This window comes from Chiloscyllium plagiosum, unplaced genomic scaffold, assembly GCF_037043375.1.
Source record: "Chiloscyllium plagiosum isolate Xiang-an unplaced genomic scaffold, Cpla_swu_hap1 HiC_scaffold_4, whole genome shotgun sequence".
In the NCBI taxonomy this organism is placed as follows: domain Eukaryota; kingdom Metazoa; phylum Chordata; class Chondrichthyes; order Orectolobiformes; family Hemiscylliidae; genus Chiloscyllium; species Chiloscyllium plagiosum.
The window spans coordinates 130,263,675-130,283,998 of NW_028270142.1; the positions used below are offsets into that span (position 1 = coordinate 130,263,675).

A 20,324-nucleotide genomic window follows, 5' to 3' on the forward strand; every position below is an offset into this window, starting at 1 on the left:
TCGAATTTGAATTTAGCATTTTGATGACATCAAACCAATGAAATGATCCGATGTTTTGGGGTATAAAACTGTATATTTTGAACAGTAAGAGGGAGAACTGCCAACAAAACCAACAAGTATAGACTGCCAGCCGAATAACTCTCTGAAAGGTATCTGTTCATATGAAAGACCTGCGAAGCAGTATACTGAAGAAAAGATGACAGAGGAAAAGCTACAGAGGAAGATACAAAGAGAAGATTTGACAGCTGGCTGGTTTTGAAATTTCAATTTTTTTTTGTAAATCTTAATCAGGGTTTTTATCTGACCAGTATTGGAGTGTGGGAGGTAAAAGATAGGTTTAAGAGAAAGGAATTGTAAATAGTTGTTTAATGTTCTCTTGTGGACTTAAAGAATAAAGTTGTTAATTTTTTGCTTTAAATAGTGATCTCTGGGATAGTTCTTTGCCTCTCAAAATTTAACAGAGGTGAGGTTCTCTGTGTGTCAGATTTAAATTAGCAGAGGTATTTACCCCGTGTCGTAACAGATTGAAGATATTAAAGATTTTATGGGAAGTGGTGACAGTGCAGGAAAAAGCTGTTGGAATAGGTGATCAACCCTGGTCAGGTTTCAACGGCAGAGACTGTTTAAGGGGTTGAATGACCAATTTATGCTTCCATTCCTATGTTCTTAAGGCAGAATTTACAGTGAATAATTGGAGAAAGCCCTGTGGAAATTCACAACCAGAAATTGTTTTAAGTAAATGAGAGGGGACAATGAAGTTTACAATAAAAGTAGAAACTGTTGGCAATATGCACTAGAAACAGAATAAACAATGATAAACTTTGAATTCTGGGTCACCCTCCACATACGACTGACTTGCCGAGCATTTCCAGCATTTTCAGTTTCATTGTTTCAGATTTGTCGCCTGCCTAAAAATCTGTTTTTTTCTTAATCAGAATTTATCCCCATGTTACTAAATTCGCCTGCATTCATATCTTCCACACATTTAATATTTGTATCAGCCATCCACAAGAAGAGAGCTCCCCAAAGTGAGAGTCAGGACCCCAAGTGGGGTCACGGGCTGAAAGTTTGGGCTGGTGTGCTCGGAGGCAGCAGCGGCCATTGTAGGTCTCTCACTGCGATACAACAGCTGTGCTCTTGTTCTCACAGCAACCCACTCCCCTGGCCCTGGCAAGTGCCCACCCTGCACTCACAGACGTTTCCTATCCCTGTCCACCTCTACCCTGACTGCTGTCTCCCCGCCACCACCCTGTACCCCACCTCTCATAATTTCCACTAAGATATCACTGCATTTTTCCAAACCTCATGGTGGGAAGACATTTGGGAAGCATTGTACTCAGAGATATAAGGCCACTTCTATCTGATTGCTTCCTCCCTCCCATTCCTCAAGAAGGTGCCACATCTTGGACTGTACTCCTCTCATTCAGACTGGGATCTGAACAGGTGTGCACCATCACACTAACATCCCCTTGCGGTGAAGTTGAGCGTTCTTATGGCTGCCCAGTACTCTCATAATGCTTCATAAATTTTAAAACGAGCTTCCCCATATTGATTTCTGGAACCTCAATATTTCTGCAAAATAGTCTTGACAAAAAAAGACCTGCTGTTATAAATAAGATTATAATCTAATGCTGTCTTGCGCCAAGTATTGACAAGCTATTTTAGCAGAAAATAATTGGACTTCCCAAACCTATCCATCTCAGACACAGAACAAATGAAGTCATTTTTAACGTCTTTGCAGCAGGAGCTCTGTGTGGTCGCTGTTTGAATTCAGATTCAGCAATCCTGGGATTCATGGTGCTAGCTCACAACTGAATCCAGCTCCTTTACCCCATCAAACAGCCGTGAAAAAAAGCAATGAATGGAACAATCTGGGCTTTGGAGAAAGGAATGAATTTGTAAATGCTGGAAGTCGGCTCCAGAAAATTGATTCCCCATGTATCCATATTTAAACATCACGAATAAAAGCAGCTTAACACTGTACTGTACAGCCAGGGTGAGATATTAATGCTCTGTAGGTTTTCAGGGCAATGGAATGCTTAGTGTATTGTTCTCATCCTCCAATTTATTTGTTGTGCCTGTCATTAACTGTACCACAATGTGTGATTCTCTGCTTTACCACGAGCTTCACTTAAGCATCAACCATCACAGCTTTTAACAGTTTCTTTTAATTAAGGAAGCAAGTTTTTTTTTTTAGTTTTCTTTTGATCCATTAATATTTGTTTTTTTTTTTCCTTTCATTCCATCCTTCCCCTCACTGCCTAAATCCTCCAACCATCCCACCCGGCAGGAGAAGCTCCCAGTCCTACACTTATTATCTGTAAGTAACTGCTTTGCAAATGAACTGCTCCATGCTTTAATTCCTTCTGTTCCATGCACTTCATTTGTTTTATTCATGGCTTTTCTCCTCAGGTATCTGCAATTATAGCAGGCATTCTGAAATGCCGCCGAGATTTACTATCTCTTGTTTGTTTTATTCGCCTAATTTCATCTGCTCCTAAGAAACTTTCCTGGAATATTGTGGAGTACCGGTTCTGCAAATTCTGCAGATCAAGTTGCATTCATCAACGGTGTTATTGAATTCACGTGGCTTTGAGGAGTGACCCACATAGTATAAAGTGTACACATTCCATTTTCAAACTGAACAACACTTCAGTCCCTCTTTGGAGCTGATTTCATTGCTTCCATTCATTGTGTTGCTCTCAGTATCTGTGGGCTACACAGTGTTCCCAATCTTGATCAAGATTAAGCGGACATTGCGTGAGAGCATAGGATGAGGCTCAGCTGCAATCTCCTCATAATCTGTCAAGGCACACACTTGGGACAAGATACCGCAGAGTTTTTGGCTCCCATTAACTGCATCGTGGCATGAGCCAAATTAAAAAAAAAACTGAAAAACAAGAAACAACTTTATTTGGAAGGCAGTGCACCATGGGCAAGAGTAAACCCAAGGTTAGGGCAATGAACCCAAGACCTTCCACATGTGAGATACAAAAGGACTTGCCATATAAACAATATCAAAACGTCGTAATTATAGTTTGTGGGTGTGAAAAGGTTATCACAATGTATGGACAATTACATACTATATTACCACTACTATATGATCTCTCCACCCCCTTGGCTCACAGCCTCATTCCTGATGAAGGGCTTTTGCCCGAAACGTTGACTCTCCTGCTCCTCGGATGCTGCCTCACCTGCTGCGCTTTGCCAGCACCACACTCTCGACTCTAATCTCCAGCATCTGCAGTCCTCACTTTCACCATACTATATTACTGCAGACCCACAATACAGGGGAAAATGACTTATTGAACCTGAAAAGATAAAGAGCAGTAATTGCAAATGGTTTCAAAAGTATTTAGGGAACTATAAACATGGATTATTTTATAGGTCTTTCTAATTTATGTCATTCTTTGTGCAATATTGGTAGTTCAGATAGTCAAGATTAGAGAAGGACAATAGTGAGGCAGAGAATTAAATAACAATGGATTGAACACTAAAGCTCTTGCTATATTCATCAGCATAGAATCAATGTCAAATCCAGCATACACACAAATGAAAAGTAGAACTAAAAACTGTTCCTGGCCGCTCTGGACAGTGATTTTCATGTAGACTTTGGTGATGTGAAGTATTCAAAGGACAATGTGGCTGTCTGGAACTTACCATATTGCTAAGTCCCGCATCTTCAGCGGGAATTCATTTATCTTCAGATGGTATGAAGAATAATTCATCTTTTTTTTTGTTTCACTTTCTGTTTTTTGCCGTTGGAGAGAAAGTTAAAGGCAAAGTCTTATTTAATATTTTGGCAGCATGCTTGATCTATCATCAGAATCCCTGTTTTACACAACGTAACTTTTGCCAGTAATAAATAAACCATAGGTCAGTTGCATTTTCAATGTGGCTAAAAAAAAATCTCTGTTGAGAGTTTATCCCATTGTCTCTTTATGCTACCTCACTGAAAGTAACATTTTACTTAGAGACACTGGCATGAGAAGATCAAAATTCTTTGATTTCTCCGGGTAATTTTAAGATTTATTCACAGAATTATATATGTTCTTGGTGGGCTTCCAATGTTAATCATAGAAGGGTATTACTTGATGCCATATTTAACTTATTAATGTTACTTTTACCTGACAGCTACCAATGCATTAAGCTACACCTTGTTTAGGTCAAGAGCCTCTTCTTGTTGAAGCACCTAGCGGCTGTTTCTTTTTCACTATAAACCAAGTAGACCTTTATACCCAGACAAACTAAGAGGATGGGGACGGGAAACTACTCCAACCACATGCTGGTATTGGTGGGCATCACAGCGCACACAATGCCATTGAATACAGAAGATCTAACTGAGGCATAGGAAATGACAAAGATAAGGTATTTAGAGAAAAACAATTTCCTCTGGTTGAGATGACCTGAACAAAGATTCCTTAAAATGAGAGTCAGGCAGCATGTTGTCAGAAAACACATCTTTGTGCAAAAGATTGTGGAAAATTTTAACTCTTTTTCCCAAAAAGAAGCCAGGTCAAATGATTATTTCAAAGACAGGTGCATTAAGGATTACAGGACCAAAGTTGATCGATGAATTGAATTATTAATGATCCAATTGAATAGTGAACAGGTTTGAGGAACTGAATGTTCCTATGTTCCATTCATTGATGCACTTTTTTCTCCCTATCCGTTCACTAGTCATAGCTGCATCACTTGCATATTTGTTCCACTGCCCCCTCCATTTCACTTTTCCTTCTTGTGAGGCATCTGCTTTGTCCTTCCCTCTTCAAGCCAATTCTAAATGAGGACTAAAACAAAATCAAAACAGAAAATTATTCTGGATGCTGGAGATCAGAAATAAGAACATGAAGTGCTGGAAAAACTCAACAGATCAGTACAGAGATTAATAGAGATAACATTTGATGAGATGTGATGACTCAGTTAGGGCACTTGAGAGTTACACGTTAGCCAGGAAAGACCTAAAGGGAGAGCTAAGAAGAGCCAGGAGGGCATATGAGAAGTCATTGGTGGATAGGATCAAGGAAAACCCTAAGGTTTTCTATCAGTACATCAGGAATAAAAGAATGACTGGAGTAAGATTAGGGCCAACTAAGGATAGTAGTGGGAAGTTGTGCGTGGAGTCAGAGGAGATAGAGGAAGTGCTAAATGAATACTTTTCATCAGTGCTCACACTAGAAAAAGACAATGTTGTCGAGGAAAATATTGAGATACAGGCTACTAGACTAGGTGGGGTTGAGGTTCTCAATGAGGAGGTGTTAGCAATTCTGGAAAGTATTATAATAGATAAGTCCCCTCAACTGGATGGGATTTACCCTAGGATTCTCTGGAAAGTCAGGGAGGAGATTGCAGAGCCTTTGGCTTTGATCTTTATGTTGTTATTATCTACAGGGATAATGTCAGAAGATTGGAGGACAGCAAATGCTGTTCCCTTGTTCAAGAAGGGAGTAGAGACAACCCTAGACATTATAGACCAGTGAGCCTTACTTTTGTTGCAGGTATAGTGTTAGAAAGGGTGATTAGAGATAGGATTTACAATCATCTAGACAGGAATAAGTTGATTAGGGATAATTAACATGGTTATGTGAAGGGTAGGTTGTGCCTCACAAACCTTAATGAGTTCTTTGAGAAGGTGACCAAACAGCTGGTTGAGGTAAAGCAATTGATGTGTGTAGATGAATCTCATTAAGGCCTTTGATAAGGCTCCCCACAGTAGGCTATTGCACAAAATACAGAGGCATGGGATTGTGGGTGATTTAGTGGTTTGGATCAGAAACTGGCTAGCTGAAAGAAGACAGAGTGTGATGGTTGATGGGAAATAATCATCCTAGTTCAGTTACTAGTGGTGTACCACAAGGATCTGTTTTGGGTCCACTGTTGTTTGTCATTGTTATAAATGACTTGGATGAGGGCATAGAAGGATAGGTTAGTAAATTTATGGATGACACTAAGGGTTGGTAGAGTTGTGGACAGTGACGAAGGATGTTGTAGGTTACAGAGGGACAGAGATAAGCTGCAGAGCTGGGCTGAGAGGTGGCAAATGGAGTTTTTTGCAGAAAAGTGTGAGGTGATTCACTTTGGAAGGAATAAGAAGAATGCAGAGTATCATTTCCTTGGGCTAATGGTAAGATACTTGGTAGTGTAGATGAGCAGAGAGATCTCGGTGTTCATGTACATAAATCCCTGAAAGCTGCCACCCAGGTTGATAGGGTTGTTAAGAAGACATACGATGTGTTAATTTTTATTTGCAGAGGGATTGAGTTTCAGAACCATGAGGTCATGCTGCAGCTGTACAAAACTCTGGTGCAGTCACACTTGGAGTATTGCGTACTGTTCTAGTCACTGTATTATAGAAAGGATGTGGAAGCTTTAGAAAGGGTTCAGAGGAGATTTACTGGGATGTTGCTTGATGTGGAGGAAAGGTCTTACAAGGAAAGGCTGGAAGACTTCAGGCTGTTTTCGAAGGAGAGAAGAAGGCTGAGAGGTGACTTAATTGAGACATATAGGTAATCAGAGGGTTAGATAGGGTGGACAGTGAGAGTGTTTTTACTTTGGATGGTGATAGCCAGCATGAAGGGACATAGCTTTATATTGAGGGGTGATAGATATAGGACAGATGTCAGAGGTAGTTTCTTTACTCAGACTGGTAGGGTTGTGGAACGCACTGCCTGAAACTTAAAGACTCGCCAAATTTAAGGGTATTTAAATGGTCATTGGGTAGGCAAATGGACTAGAATGGAATAGTGTAGGTTAGATGGGCTGCAGGTTTCACAGGCCAGCGCAACACCGAGGGCCGAAGGGCCTGTATTGCGCTGTGATGTTCTATGTTCTATTTCAGGTCTGCAGTGGCAGCATAGTGGCTCAGTGCTTAGCACTGCTGCCTCATAGTGCCAGAGATCTGGGTTCAACTCCAGCCTCAGGTGACTGTGTGGAGTTTGCACATTCTCCCCTTGTCTACATGGGTTTCTGCCGGGTGTTCTAGTTTCTGCCAGATGCTCTAGTCTCCTCCCACTGTCCAAAGGTGTGCAGGTAAGGTGAATTTCCCATGCTAAGTGTCCAGGGATGTATGGATTAGTCATGGTAAAATGCAGGGCTATGGAGATAGGGTGGGATGCTCTTCAGCAGGTTGGTGCAAACTCAATGGGCCAAATAGCCTCTATCTGTACTGTCAAGATACTATGATTCTATGAGCTATGAATGACTTTGAGGCAAGACCTCCGCCTCCATCTGGGGAAGGAAGTCCCACTCCCCAATTGGCTGCTGGCCAATCAGTGATTGAAAATAACAGTAAACGTGAGAGGTGGCAAATGGAGTTTAATACATTGCCCTACTGGAGTTTGAGCAGTCTTAGGACCTCTGGCACATCACTGGCCTTGGTCAAAGAAAGTGACAAGTAACTCTTAATTGGCCAGTGTATTGGCAGGGGGGTAAGAAAGCCATCCAATGCCCCTCTCACTGCCCATATGCTTGTGTTGGGGCTGGTGTGGGGAGGTAGATGCAGGAAAATTGTTGGTGGATTTTTCAACCCTCTTCTCCTCCACTCCCAATGTAGCTTTAAACCCACCTGCCTGCGATTGTAAAATTCCACCCATGACCATGCCCAGTAGCAGCAGTGTGCTTCATCCACAAGATGCATGGCAGAAATTCACCAAGGCTCCTCTGACAGCACCTTTGAAGAGAGCAACCACTACCATCTAGAAGAACAAGGACAGCAGTTACCTGGGAATACCATCTCCTGAAATGATGTAGAGGTGCCAGTGTTGGACTGGGATGGACAAAGTAAAAAATCACGATGATATTGGGTTATAGTCCAACAGGTTTATTTGAAACTGCCAACTTTCGATCCCCCACTCCTTCTTCAGTCAGCTAGTGAGGGAGAATACATTGGACACAGAATTTATAGTAAAAGATCAAAGGGTCATGCAACTTATGTATTGAACAAACCCAGACGGCTATTAAGTCTTTAATCAGTTAGAATGGAGATGCAGGTTTTGATCGGTTAATATGTAAATCCTTGCCCCAAGATAACTTCAGGTTTTATCAAAATGAAGGTGACACCTTAGGTCAGACAATACATTTTAAATATGGTGCCATGTTTCCAGTCTTTTTGTATCTCATCCTGGAGCCAGACTGGCTTTATTTCCAAAGTAGGAATTTATGAAATGCCACATTCACTGACCGTCTACAGATTGTATGCTTTTTGAACAAAATAGGATGTATCTGCAAATGCAAATTCATCAAATAGTTTTATATGTGTGGCTGTATGTTTGTGTGTGTCTGTGTGTGAGAGAGTGTGTGCGCATGTATGTGTGTGCGTCTGCAGGTGTTCTTGAGAAAGATTGTATGAGTGTGAGGGTCTATATATGTGTGAGAATGTGTGCTGGAGTGTGTCCGCTTGACAGAGTATGTGTGAGTGTGAGGGAGTATATGCCTGTAAGAGAGTGTGAGTCTGTATGTATGAGACACACTGTCACACACAATCACACACATGCTCTCACACCCATATACTCCCTCTCACTCGCACACGCTCCCCCTCAAGCACACGCACAGACTCTCTCTCTCTTCCTCATACCCACACATGCACACACACACACACCCTCTCACACACATGCACTCTCTCCCTCTCATTCTATTTTGCTTAAAAGGCACAAAAACTGTAGAGAGTCAGTCAATATGGCATTTTATAAATTTCTACTTTGGTACTATAACAACTCTAGCTCCTGGATGAGATACAAGCAGACTTGAAACATGGTGTCACACCTAAAATGTATTGTCTGACCTGATGTGTCACCTTTATTCTGATAAAACCTAAAGTTATCTTGGGGCAGGAATTTACATATTAATCAATCGAAACCTCCAACTCCACTCTAACTGATTAAAGACTTAATAGCCATCTAGGTTTGTTCAATCCATTCACATGAGTTGTATGATCCTTTGATCTTTGACTATATAAATTCTGTGTCCGATGTATTCTCTCTCACTAACTGCCTGAGGAAGGAGCGGGGACTCTGAAACCTTGCAGTTTCTAATAAACCTATTGGACTATAACCCGGTGTCATGTGATTTTTGACCATCTCCAGGAAGTTCCCCTCCAAGCTGCCCACCATCCTGACTTGGAAATATATTGCTGTTCCTTTACTGTCACTGGGTCAAGATCCTGGGCTTCCCTCCCTGGCAGCATTGTAGGTTTATATAAAACACATGGACTGCAGCGGTTTAACAAGACAGCTCACCACCACCTTCTCAAGGGGCATTTAGTGACTGGCAATAAATATTGGGATATCCATATGATTAGATTAGATTACCTACAATGTGGAAACAGGCCCTTCGCCCCACAAGTCCACACCAACCCTCCGAAGAGCAACCCACTCAGACACATCTCCCTCTGACTAATGCACCAAGCACTATGGGCAATTTAACATGGCCAATTCATCTGGCCTGCTCAACTTTGTGACTGTGGGAGGAAACCAGAGCACCCGGAGGAAACACATGCAGGCACGAGGAAAATGTGCAAACTCCACACAGACAGTTGCCCAAGGCTGGAATCAAACCTGGGACCCTGGTGCTGTGAGGCAGCAGTGCTAACCACTGAGCCACCGTGCTGCCCCTGTGAGCGAATTTAAAACATCTGTTTTAAGGCTGTTTGCTGAGAGATAAACATTAGCTAGGGCATGGAACATCTCAAAAGAGGAGAGAGATGTTGAAATTTTGAGAGGGTAAGGGAGACAGGATTTGCAAATACAGGACTGCAACTGCTCACAGTTAAATGATCCAAAAGGCTGGAATTATATCGTACTGAAGTAGCAGATCTGGAATCTGTTGCACCTTGAACTGAATCTTGTGCTGTCAGAGGAGAGGCAACATGTTGAGACATCAAAGATTTTTTTGCATAAAAGACACATTGCTGCACAAAGCTTCACAAACAGTTGATGTGGACAGCAGGGCAAGTGCAGAAACCGTTCCATTCAGGAACAGTATTGAATCTTACAGAACGCTTTCCCTTTATAATTGTATCCATTTACACCAGAGGAGAATCAGACGTGTGATCGTGGGCCAGCTGGGGTGAAAGCAATTCACTGAAAAATGCTTAAAAGAATCCAGATATTAAAGCCTTTAAGCACAGATGGTATCATTCAAAGAATTGCAAGGAATAACTGAGTCCAAGCTCTTGAAAGGTTTGAATTAACATGAATCAAGTCACAGTTCCTAAAGAGGGAGAATAATCTGAAGCTGCATTTAAATATCAGAACTCAATTCAAAGATACTGTGGCACTCAAGTTTCAAATCGGAGTTATTAGTGAGTTGGTGAATTTAAATTATATATTCAGGACGATGAAAGATGCAGCTCCTTTTCACTTGAATGACAGGTCCGATTGACCGGCTTTGCTATCTCTGTGAAGTTTTGGTCAGGAAGCCTGTTATTAAAGATCTTCATTTTGTTGCCTTTCAGGTATATTAAAAATGAAATTATCCACTTGAGAAGCAGAGATGTTCATTGCTGTATTACCCTCTCAGGAGTGGAGTTTAGATTTAAAACACTTTGCCTTTATAGCCCTGTTGTTATTGTAAAATAATTTACAGAGGAACCTCTTCAATAAACCTTAAACTTGTTTGCTGAGTAGAAATGGCAGTACATAAATCACATCACACAGATATCATCACGCACACAATGATGCACATTTTTTGTGCTCTTCTCAAAAGGTCTCAGCCTTACTTTGAAATCTCTCCAGAGCCTCACTTGCACACCCCCCTCCCTAGCATTTTCCATCGCGACAAATTATAATCTCTCCAGATCACGCAGCCGCTCAGGTTCCTGTCCAGGCCAGTCACCGTTTCTCCTCACTTTATTACTGCTTATTGCTGGACCTGTAAATATATTGGAAAGGGCTGAGTACTTGAACTACACATATGCAAAAATATTTACAGTGAACATTGCCGAAAACTATCCAACATCTATGTGTTCCTCCAGTGCTGGCCTCTTGCATGTCTCCAATTATCACTATTTCATAATTAACGACCAAGCCTTGCTCCAAGTCTTGAAATTAGGTTATTGAGTAAAGGAAATACCTTTTAGAATGGATTTAAGGAGAAACTTCTTCAGCCAGATGGTGGTGAATCTATGGAATTCATTGTCACAGAAGTCTATGGAGGCCAGGTCTTTGAGGAGTTTTAAGACTGAAATAGATAGGTTCTTGAGTATCAAGGGGATCAAGGGTTAAAGGGAAAAGGCAGGAGAATGGGATTGAGAAACTTATCAGCCATGATTAAATGGCAAAGCAGGCTCGATGGGCTGAATGGCCTTATTTCTGATCCTATATCTTATGGTCTAAATTCTCTCCCTAACTCTTCTGCTTAATTATTGACTTCACTCACCTCTTTTAGTTAGAGACTCTTGAAAACCTACCTGTTTGAGGAAGCCTTTATCTATCTCTGTCTTCCCCTGTCTGATGCCTCTTTGTGTGACATGACATCAAATGTTAACTGAGAGCACTCTTAATAAGGGACTTGGAGGTCCTACAGAATTAAAAATGGTACCTAAGAGCAAGTTGCTGCTGCTGATGTTTCTTTCCTCAGGGACGAATGATGACAACTGTGTAATTAATTCAGGTTCACAGCCAAGGACAGTATCAACATTAAAGAAAAAAAATCAAATTGTGCAAAAGTAGGTGGCAGGTGAGATGATTCGACACAGTATAAAAAACAGCAAGTAAAAAAAATTACAAAATTAGCAGTAAATCAGGAAGTGAATTGGAAGGAGGAGCTTAAGAAAATCACAATCACTAGGAATAGGCAGTCCCCGGATTGAAAATGGATTCCCTTCCGGAATCTGTCCACAAGTGATTTACATGCAAGTCGGAATACAATGCAGGACAATATAAAGGAGCCATTCATAAGTAAGGAAAGGAAATGTTTGTTTGTCAGATCTTTAAAATTACAATCATGTATGAGATCAAGTTTGCAGGGTCCACACACATTGACAATATGATCAAGAAAGCACAGCAATGCCTTTACTTGCTGAGAAGGCTAAGGAAATTCAGCATGTGCATAAAGCACAAGAATCTGCAGACAGTCGTGAACAGAGCCCAGGCCATCAGGCAAACGAACCTCCCATCCACTGACTTCATCTGTACTTCCTGCTGCCTTGGGACAGTAACCAAAAAATCAAAGATCCCTCCCACCCCGGTTGTACTCTGTTCCACCCAGTTCCATCAGACAAAAGATATAAAAGTTTGAATACACATACCAAAAGGTTCAAGAATAGCTTCTTCCCTGCTCTTATCAGGCTTTTGAGAAATACTAACATTGATCTCTTTCTGCATCTTTTCAGCAGTTTAGGTTAGATTCCCTACAGTATGGATACAGGCCTTTCAGCCCAACAAGTCCACACAGACCCTCCTAAGAGTAACCCACCCAAACCCCTACCCTATATTTACCCCTGACTAAGCCACCTAACACTATGGACAATTTAGCATGACCAATTCACCTGACCTGTACATCTTTGGATTGTAGGAGGAAACCCACACAGACACAGGGGGAATATGCAAACTCCACACAGACAGTTGCCTGAGGCAAGAATTGAACCTGGATCCCTGGCACTGTGATGGAGTAGTGCTAACCACTGAGCCACCCTGCTGCCTCACTTGTGACACTGTATCCTACACTCTGTTGTGTTACCCTGTTGCATTGTATACTACAATCTGCCTGTAAAGCACATGAGACAACACTTTTCACTATACCTCGGTACATGTGTCAGTAATAAAACAAAGCAAATCAAGTACAAACTGTCGCTAGGCCAGACCTTTATAAATCAGGGACCCCCTGTACTGAGCAAATTGTTGTCTCTGCAGGCTGACAAGTGCCTGGGTCCTTATGGACTTTATCCCCAGGTCTTAACAGAAGTGACAAGAGATAGTTGATGTATTGGTTCTAAAATTCAAAAGTTCGAAAGATTTGTTTTGGTTGATTGGAAGATAGTGAATGTATTATTATTCAGAAGGGGAGAGAGATAGATAGCAGGAAACTACAGACCAGTTAACTTAGTATCTGTCTTAAAGAAGGCGTTAGTAAGGATATACAGCAGGACATAGTTAAAAAAATCAAGTTAATCAGATAGGATCCAAATGGTTTGGTGAGTGGGAAAATCATATTTCACCAAATTATTAGAGTTATTTCAAGAAGTAATGTACATGTGGATAAAGGGGAACTGGTGAATGTACTGTACTTGAATTTCCAGAGGGCATTTGATAAGATGTCAGTTGAAAGATTATTATGGAAAATAAAATCTGAAGCTGTAGATGATGAAGTGTTGGTATGAATAGAATTGAAGAGATGATTATCGCTGGACTGTTAATCCAGAAACCCAGGTAATGTATTCCACTGTGGATGGTGATAGAATTTGAATTCAGTAAAAATCTGGAATTAAGATTCTAAGGATGACCTTGAAATGATTGTTGTAAAAATCCATCTGATTCACTAATGTCCTTTAGGGGAGGAAACTGCCATCCTTATATGGTGTGACCTATATAGTACTCCAGATTTACAGCAAAGTGGTTGATTCTTAACTGCCCTCTGGAATGGCTTAGCCAGTGACACCCTCATCTCATGAAGAATGAAAACAAAGACTGACTAGCTAACAGGAAAAAGAGTGGGCATAAATGAGTCTTTAGCAGGCTGGCAAGGTGTAACAAGTGATATGTGACAGGGATCAGTTCCAGGACACCAAACTTTTACAACTTATATAGGGACTGAAGGGACTTTATTAAGGGACTGAAGATATAGTTGCTAAATTTACTGTTGACACAAAGATAGGTAGGAAAATAAGGAGTGAAGAGCACAAAAGGAAGGCATTTTCATTGGCTGTATTAATATTTGCAGCTTACGCAGATGTACTCATAAAAGCAACAGAAGCAAAACGATAGTAAAATTAATGGTCAGATTTTAAAAATAATTATTTTTGCTTTAACAAAAGGTGACCATATGGCTGAATGCTCTCTCAATAATTAAAGTGGTCACCTTGCCGAAATACCATTTGATTTGAGTATTAATTATTTCAACAGCTTATTATTGAGTACAGATCATTATTAAAAGCATAGATACCAGGAGGCTCAATGTCTCCTATTATTTCTGACCAAGGACTTGCACTTCTACTCAAGCGAGATCAGAGCTTTTGTTTACCAGGTTTATAGAGGCAGCATTTGATTTTTGAATGGAGAGCCTTGAGATTTTAGTTTGGACTTTTGTCAGGCTTTCAATAGGCTTTATAAATCCCTTCAGAATTCTTTGACACTTATTGTGAAATTCAACCTTTTGCAAACCAGAAAGTGATGAGCTGCGGGTGCCCAGTGATAAATCTTTCCTCTACCCCTTCCTGTTATCCGAGACAGACCAGTTCAGTAATTTATGGTGCTGTGAAAGAGCAGTTATAATTGGATTGAGTGTTTAGTTTTCAAGACATTCTAATGCAACACTGTACCACCGCCTCAAGTCCTTCATAGTTAAGACCATTAGAAATGATAGAAAAATTATTTTGCCCGTAAATGGCTAGCTGAATAATATAGCCATTGGATGCTTCAAATGGAAGGACATTTTTTGGGATGACTAACTGGTTACATTCAAAGACATTTTACACTTTTGTTACCTGCTCAAGAAGCAATTTAAAGGCAATTCATTCCCAAGGGTTTTTATATTAATAAGCAATAGTTTATCCACTGATTGAATTCTGGCGATTGGAAGAGCTGGAAATCCTCAGCAGGCCTGACAGCATCTACTGAAGGAGAAACTCTGTTGACATCTCGGGTTGATAAAGACATCTAGTTTGTAATATTGAAGCTTACCTCTACACATAGACTGGAGACAGTTGATAGGCTTTCTCCCTACCTATTGACATGTGTACAACATAAGAATCCCACAGCAGGATTGGTCATGTGGCTTATTGGAGAAAGTGAGGACTGCAGATGCTGGAGATCAGAGCTGAAAATGTGTTGCTGGAAAAGTGCAGCAGGTCAGGCAGCATCCAAGGAGCAGGAGAATCGACGTTTCGGGCATGAGCCCTTCTTCAGGAAATTTCCTGAAGAAGGGCTCATGCCCGAAACGTCGATTCTCCTGCTCCTTGGATGCTGCCTGACCTGCTGCGCTTTTCCAGCAACACATTTTCAGCATATGGCTTATTGACCCTATTCAGCAATCCAAAAGATCCTGATTGACCTTCTGCAGCAGCTCCACTTCCCCATCCTACTCCCTGTACCCCTTGTGTCCCTTCATTCTGAAAATCTCTTGATCTCAGTCATGACTGTCCTCATTGTGAACTTGTCTTGCGCCTTCTCATGGACTCTACATCAGTTGATTGATCAGCTGAAGTTGCCAAGTCTCCAGGCTTAGAAATTTGTTCTCTCCATCTCTCTACCTCATATTGCTCCTAATAGACTGCAGAAAGTAACCCTGCTAACTCACCATCCCAGCACATAAATGTTGTCAGAAAAGTTGAGTTGAAAATCTGCCAGCCAATAAGCTCCTTAAGCAATCAATGACCATGTCCTAAGCTCAATGTTGTCCAAGGTGCAGATGTGATGGCATAATGGTGAGAATGTTGGTTTGTAATGCTGTTTTCTATAGCTGCTGTGAGTTCAGTTTTCACCTTGGTTGCTGTCTGTTTCCCAGGTGTTCTTGCAGATGGAGTAAGCAGTATCCACTAGCACTTTTGAATCCCTTAGACAGCAGTGGGTACTCCAGTGATTAGCTCAGTTGACTGGGCATCAACTAGGAGAAAGTGAGAACTGGACAGTTGACTTCTGATGTTAAGAGCATGCGTTCAATTCCTGCACTGTCTGAGGTTATCATAAAGGTCACACCTTTGCAACCTCAGCCCTTGCCTGAGGAGTAAATGTTCAGGTTAAATTACCACTGTCTCTCTGACGAAAGAGCAGCTTTATGTTCATCTAGGACTATAGCTATTTCACATTGCATTTAAACAAAGCAGTTCTTTTAATTTAATCTGTGTTATAGATGTTTAGAAACAAGCACCATGTCATTGCATTTTAATATGAAAATGATCTAATATACCTTGAATCAATCAAGTACCTGATCAAATAAAAACAGAAAGAACTATAAATCAGAGACAAAAAATAAAGATTACTGGAAAAGCTCAGCAGGTCTGGCAGGATCTGTGGAGAGAAATCAGAGTTAACGTTTCAGGTCCAATCCTGCCTCAGAACTGATGGTAGCTTGGAAAATGTCAGTTTATCTGCAGAAGATAGGCTGGGAAGAGAGGGGGGGAGGTGTGGTAAGGAGTAAATGATAGGTGGGGATAGAAACAAAGAATCTGATCAAAATACTTGGTTGCTTTTTATTGGATTGGTATTAAAGTGCCTAAGCAGTCCTTAAGATCAGAGAAATCTTTTTATTGTCATGTGATGAAAGGAAATCTATTTCTGAAATTTATAAGTGTCTTCCTATATTTCTGGAAATCCTTCCAGTTCTGATATCATCTTTGATGTCTGCACTCATTCAGTTCTGAACACTGTCTATCCCAGCCTTAATAACTCCACTACTAGCCAAAGTGCTGTCAGCTGTCTCAGTCTAGTTCCTAAGCTTGAGATTTCTTTCTCCATCTCTCTGCTACTTTAAGATGCTCCTTGACACCAATTTCCTATCTTCATATTTCTTTATTTGGTTCATTACCAGATTTCATTTGATAATGTTGCTCTGAAGCCCATTGGGATGTCTTATCACTTTAAGAAGCTACATAAATGCATCTGTTGTTACTCTCTCAACCATTCACTGCACTGCGTAGTAAGCTTGCTTTGCTACTTCCATAAATGTTCAGAAATTTAATTTGCGCAAGTGATCAGACTGAGAATTAGATCTTAGACAACACGTCATTATCAAAGAAAAAAATGCCCCATGTCTGAAACTGAAAGCTTGTGTCTTTTCAGTCTCATATGAAAGATATTAAGCACATTTTTCTGATTCCTGAAATCGATGTGGTTGTCAAATAATGTTCTACATAGTTTTTGAATGAAAATAATGCAAGGTTCTATTACTGTTGATCACACTGAAAGTGTAATTAATTAGCAGACAGTTTAATATGGAATTAGATCAGAATTGCAATTAATGTAAGAATAAGTTCACTCAAAGGGAAGCCATTTGGAATGTTGGAGTTCTACCCTTGGAAATATCAGTGGATGAATCACACATTTGAGTGCAGCCATGTACCTGGATGTAAAGACTAATTAAAGTGTAGTCGTCCTTAATTGAACTGAAATTAAATACAGTAATCATGCCTGTGTAAAATAATTGTTCTGAGTTTGTACACAGCAAAGTAATCTAATCAAACATAAAATTATTTTTAAAAATTACTGCAGTACATAACATCTTTAATTGTTAAAATGTCTTGACGAACAGGAGATTATTAGTTACTTTTAATATGCTGGCTATCATTATATGGATGAATGCACCAGATATCCTTTGTTAGCTGTGACTCAGAATTCGAACATTCTGGGTTTAGGTTCCACTTAGAGACATAGATTCATAGAGATGTACAGCAGGGAAACAGACCCTTTGGTCCAACCCGTCCATGCCGACCAGATATCCCAACCCAATCTAGTCCCACCTGCCAGCACCCGGCCCATATCTCTCCAAACCCTTCCTATTCATATACACATCCAAATGCCTCTTAAATGTTGCAATTGTACCAGCCTCCACCACATCCTCTGGCAGCTCATTCCATACACGTACCACCCTCTGTGTGAAAACATTGCCCCTTAGGTCTCTTTTATATCTTTCCCCTCTCACCCTAAACCTATGCCCTCTAGTTCTGGACTCCCCGACCCCAGGGAAAAGACTTTGTCTATTTATCCTATCCATGCCCCTCATAATTGTGTAAACCTCTATAAGGTCACCCCTCAGCCTCCGACGCTCCAGGGAAAACAGCCCCAGCCTGTTCAGCCTCTCCCTATAGCTCAAATCCTCCAACCCTGGCAACATCCTTGTAAATCTTTTCTGAACCCTTTCAAGTTTCACAACATCTTTCCGATAGGAAGGAGACCAGAATTTTCAGAAACTCCAACATAAAAACCAAGGATGCACTCCAGTATTGGAGCATTGTACTGTTGGAGGTATTGTCTTTTGTCTGAGAGTTTAGCCAAGGCCTTCCAACTATCTTCACAGGAAGACACAAAAGATCCATAGAGTCATAAAGATGTACAGCACGGAAACAGACCCTTCAGTCCAACTTATCCATGCTGACCAGATATCCTAAATTAATCTAGTCCCATTTGCCAGCACTTGGTCCATATCCCTCTAAATCCTTCCTATTCATTTAGCCGTCCAGATGCCTTTTAAATGTTGTAATTGTATGAGCCTCTGGCAGCTCATTTGATACACCCTTTGCATGAAAAAGTTGCCCCTTAGCTCTCTTTTAAATCTTTCCCCTCTCACCCTAAACTTATGCCCTCTAGTTCTGGACTCCCCCAACCCAGGGAAAAGCCCTTGACATTTTACCCTATCCATGCCCCTCATGATCTTATAAACATCCATAAGGTCACCCCTCAGCCTCCAATGCTCAAGGGTAAACAGCCCCAGCCTGTTCAGCCTCTCCCTATAGCTCAAACCCTCCAACCTTTGCAATATCCTTGTAAACCTTTTATGAACCCTTTCAAGTTTCACAACATCATTCCTATAGGAGGGAGACCAGAATTGCACACAGTATTCCGAAAGTGGCCCAACCAATGTCCCGCAAAGCCACAACATTACCTTCCAACTTTTAAACTTTTTGAAGAGTGATTCTTATCACATTCCTCCCTTTTGGGAGCTTGCATTAGACACAACAAAGAGCAATGCTTCCAGCAACTCAGTAATTGGTGCTTCATCCACTGAAATCAATATCGCCACATTTTATTAACAGTGGACTGTGGCTTCAGTGTGTCCTAACTGGAAGATGCTCTATCCAGAAGATATAAAATTTACTAACATTTCTTTTGACAACCCCTCCCAAAGCCTGATCTCCATACAAGAAGGATAAGGAAATATATTGCTGTTCTTTCAGTGTTGCCAAAATCCTCAAACGTCCTCCTCAACTGCATTGTGGGTCTACCTACATCAAATGGACCACTCAGGTTCAAAAAGGCTAGCTCACCACCCTGTTCTCAAGGGCAACTAGAGATTTGCAATAAATGCCAGCTCGCCCATGTCCTATAAAAATAGGCGGCTGGTACAAGTGGTCTCCGTCACTTCCATGATCCCTTTTGACTGGCACAAACATCCTGACTTGGACATAGATTATCAAGAGTCCTTCATTGCTGGGTCTAGATCCCAGATCCTCACTGCAGTGTTTTGGTATGTCTGCAGTACAAAAACTAGAGTTCAAAAAAGGCCCAGCACCACTTTCTCAGAGAAGCAAGGAATGGTCAATCAATAATATCTGGGGTGGCACAGTGGCTCAGTGGTTAGCACCGCTGTCTCACAGCACCAGGTACTTGGGTTCGATTCCACCTTCAGGCGACTGTCTGTCTGCAGTTTGCACATTCTCTCTGAAGATGCTCCAAAATGCTGTAGTGAGGTTCTGGGATTGTGTTTAAGCATGGAAATGGCACGGACCCCTTTCACTGCGGATAGAGCCCAGAGCACCCAGAGGAAACCCATGCTCCGGTTTCCTCCCACAATCCAAACATGTGCAGGTTAGGTAGATTGACCATGCTAAATTGACCAGGGATATGCAGGGTTGCAGGGATAGGGGGAGTAGGTCTGGGTGGGATGCTCTTCTGGGGGAAATCAACCAGGAAAAAGTGAGGTCTGCAGATGCTGGAGATCAGAGTCGAGAGTGTGTTGCTGGAAAAACACACCAGGTCAGGCAGCAACCAAGGAGCAGGATGAAGAGGTCCGACCCGAAACTTTGATGCTGTTTTGGGGGGGGGGGGGGGGGGCAGAGAGGGAGCGGTCGGTGTCGGACTTGATGGGCCAAATGGCCTGCTTCCATGCTATAGGGATTCTATGTTCCAAATAAATTGCTCAGCAGCATTGCAGAGAAAGAAACTGAGTCAACATTTCAGATCAATGGATGACTTCAGAGCTGGGACTGCATGGAGATCTAGCTGTTCTTTAACAAGGAACATATGAACAGGACTAGGTTATTCAGCCTCTCCAACTTGTTTTATCATTCTCCATGATGGTTAATGATCTACCTCAGTGAGACTTTCCGGCTTTATTCCCAAGCTCCTTGATGTCAATATTGTCATTGTCTTCTTGAACTGAGTTTCCAACAGCCCTCCAAGGTAGAGAATTGCAAAGTATTCACCACCTTCTCAGTGAAGAAATTCTTCTCCATCTCT

At 41.3% G+C, this 20,324-nt stretch overlaps 1 protein-coding gene across 7 annotated transcripts in view; it reads left to right on the forward strand.

Annotated features, from left to right (window-relative positions):
- The window catches only part of LOC122548881 (receptor-type tyrosine-protein phosphatase mu), a 903,264-nt gene that overhangs the window by 679,984 nt on the left and 202,956 nt on the right, over window positions 1-20,324 (forward strand). For 3 of the 7 annotated variants that reach the window (XM_087986678.1, XM_087986679.1, XM_087986683.1), the window contains one exon: window positions 2,291-2,320. The exons of the other annotated variants lie outside the window; for them this stretch is intronic. In XM_087986678.1, coding sequence (XP_087842804.1) covers window positions 2,291-2,320 — 30 coding nt within the window. The remainder of the gene's footprint in view (window positions 1-2,290; window positions 2,321-20,324) is intronic. 7 annotated transcript variants of the gene reach the window in all.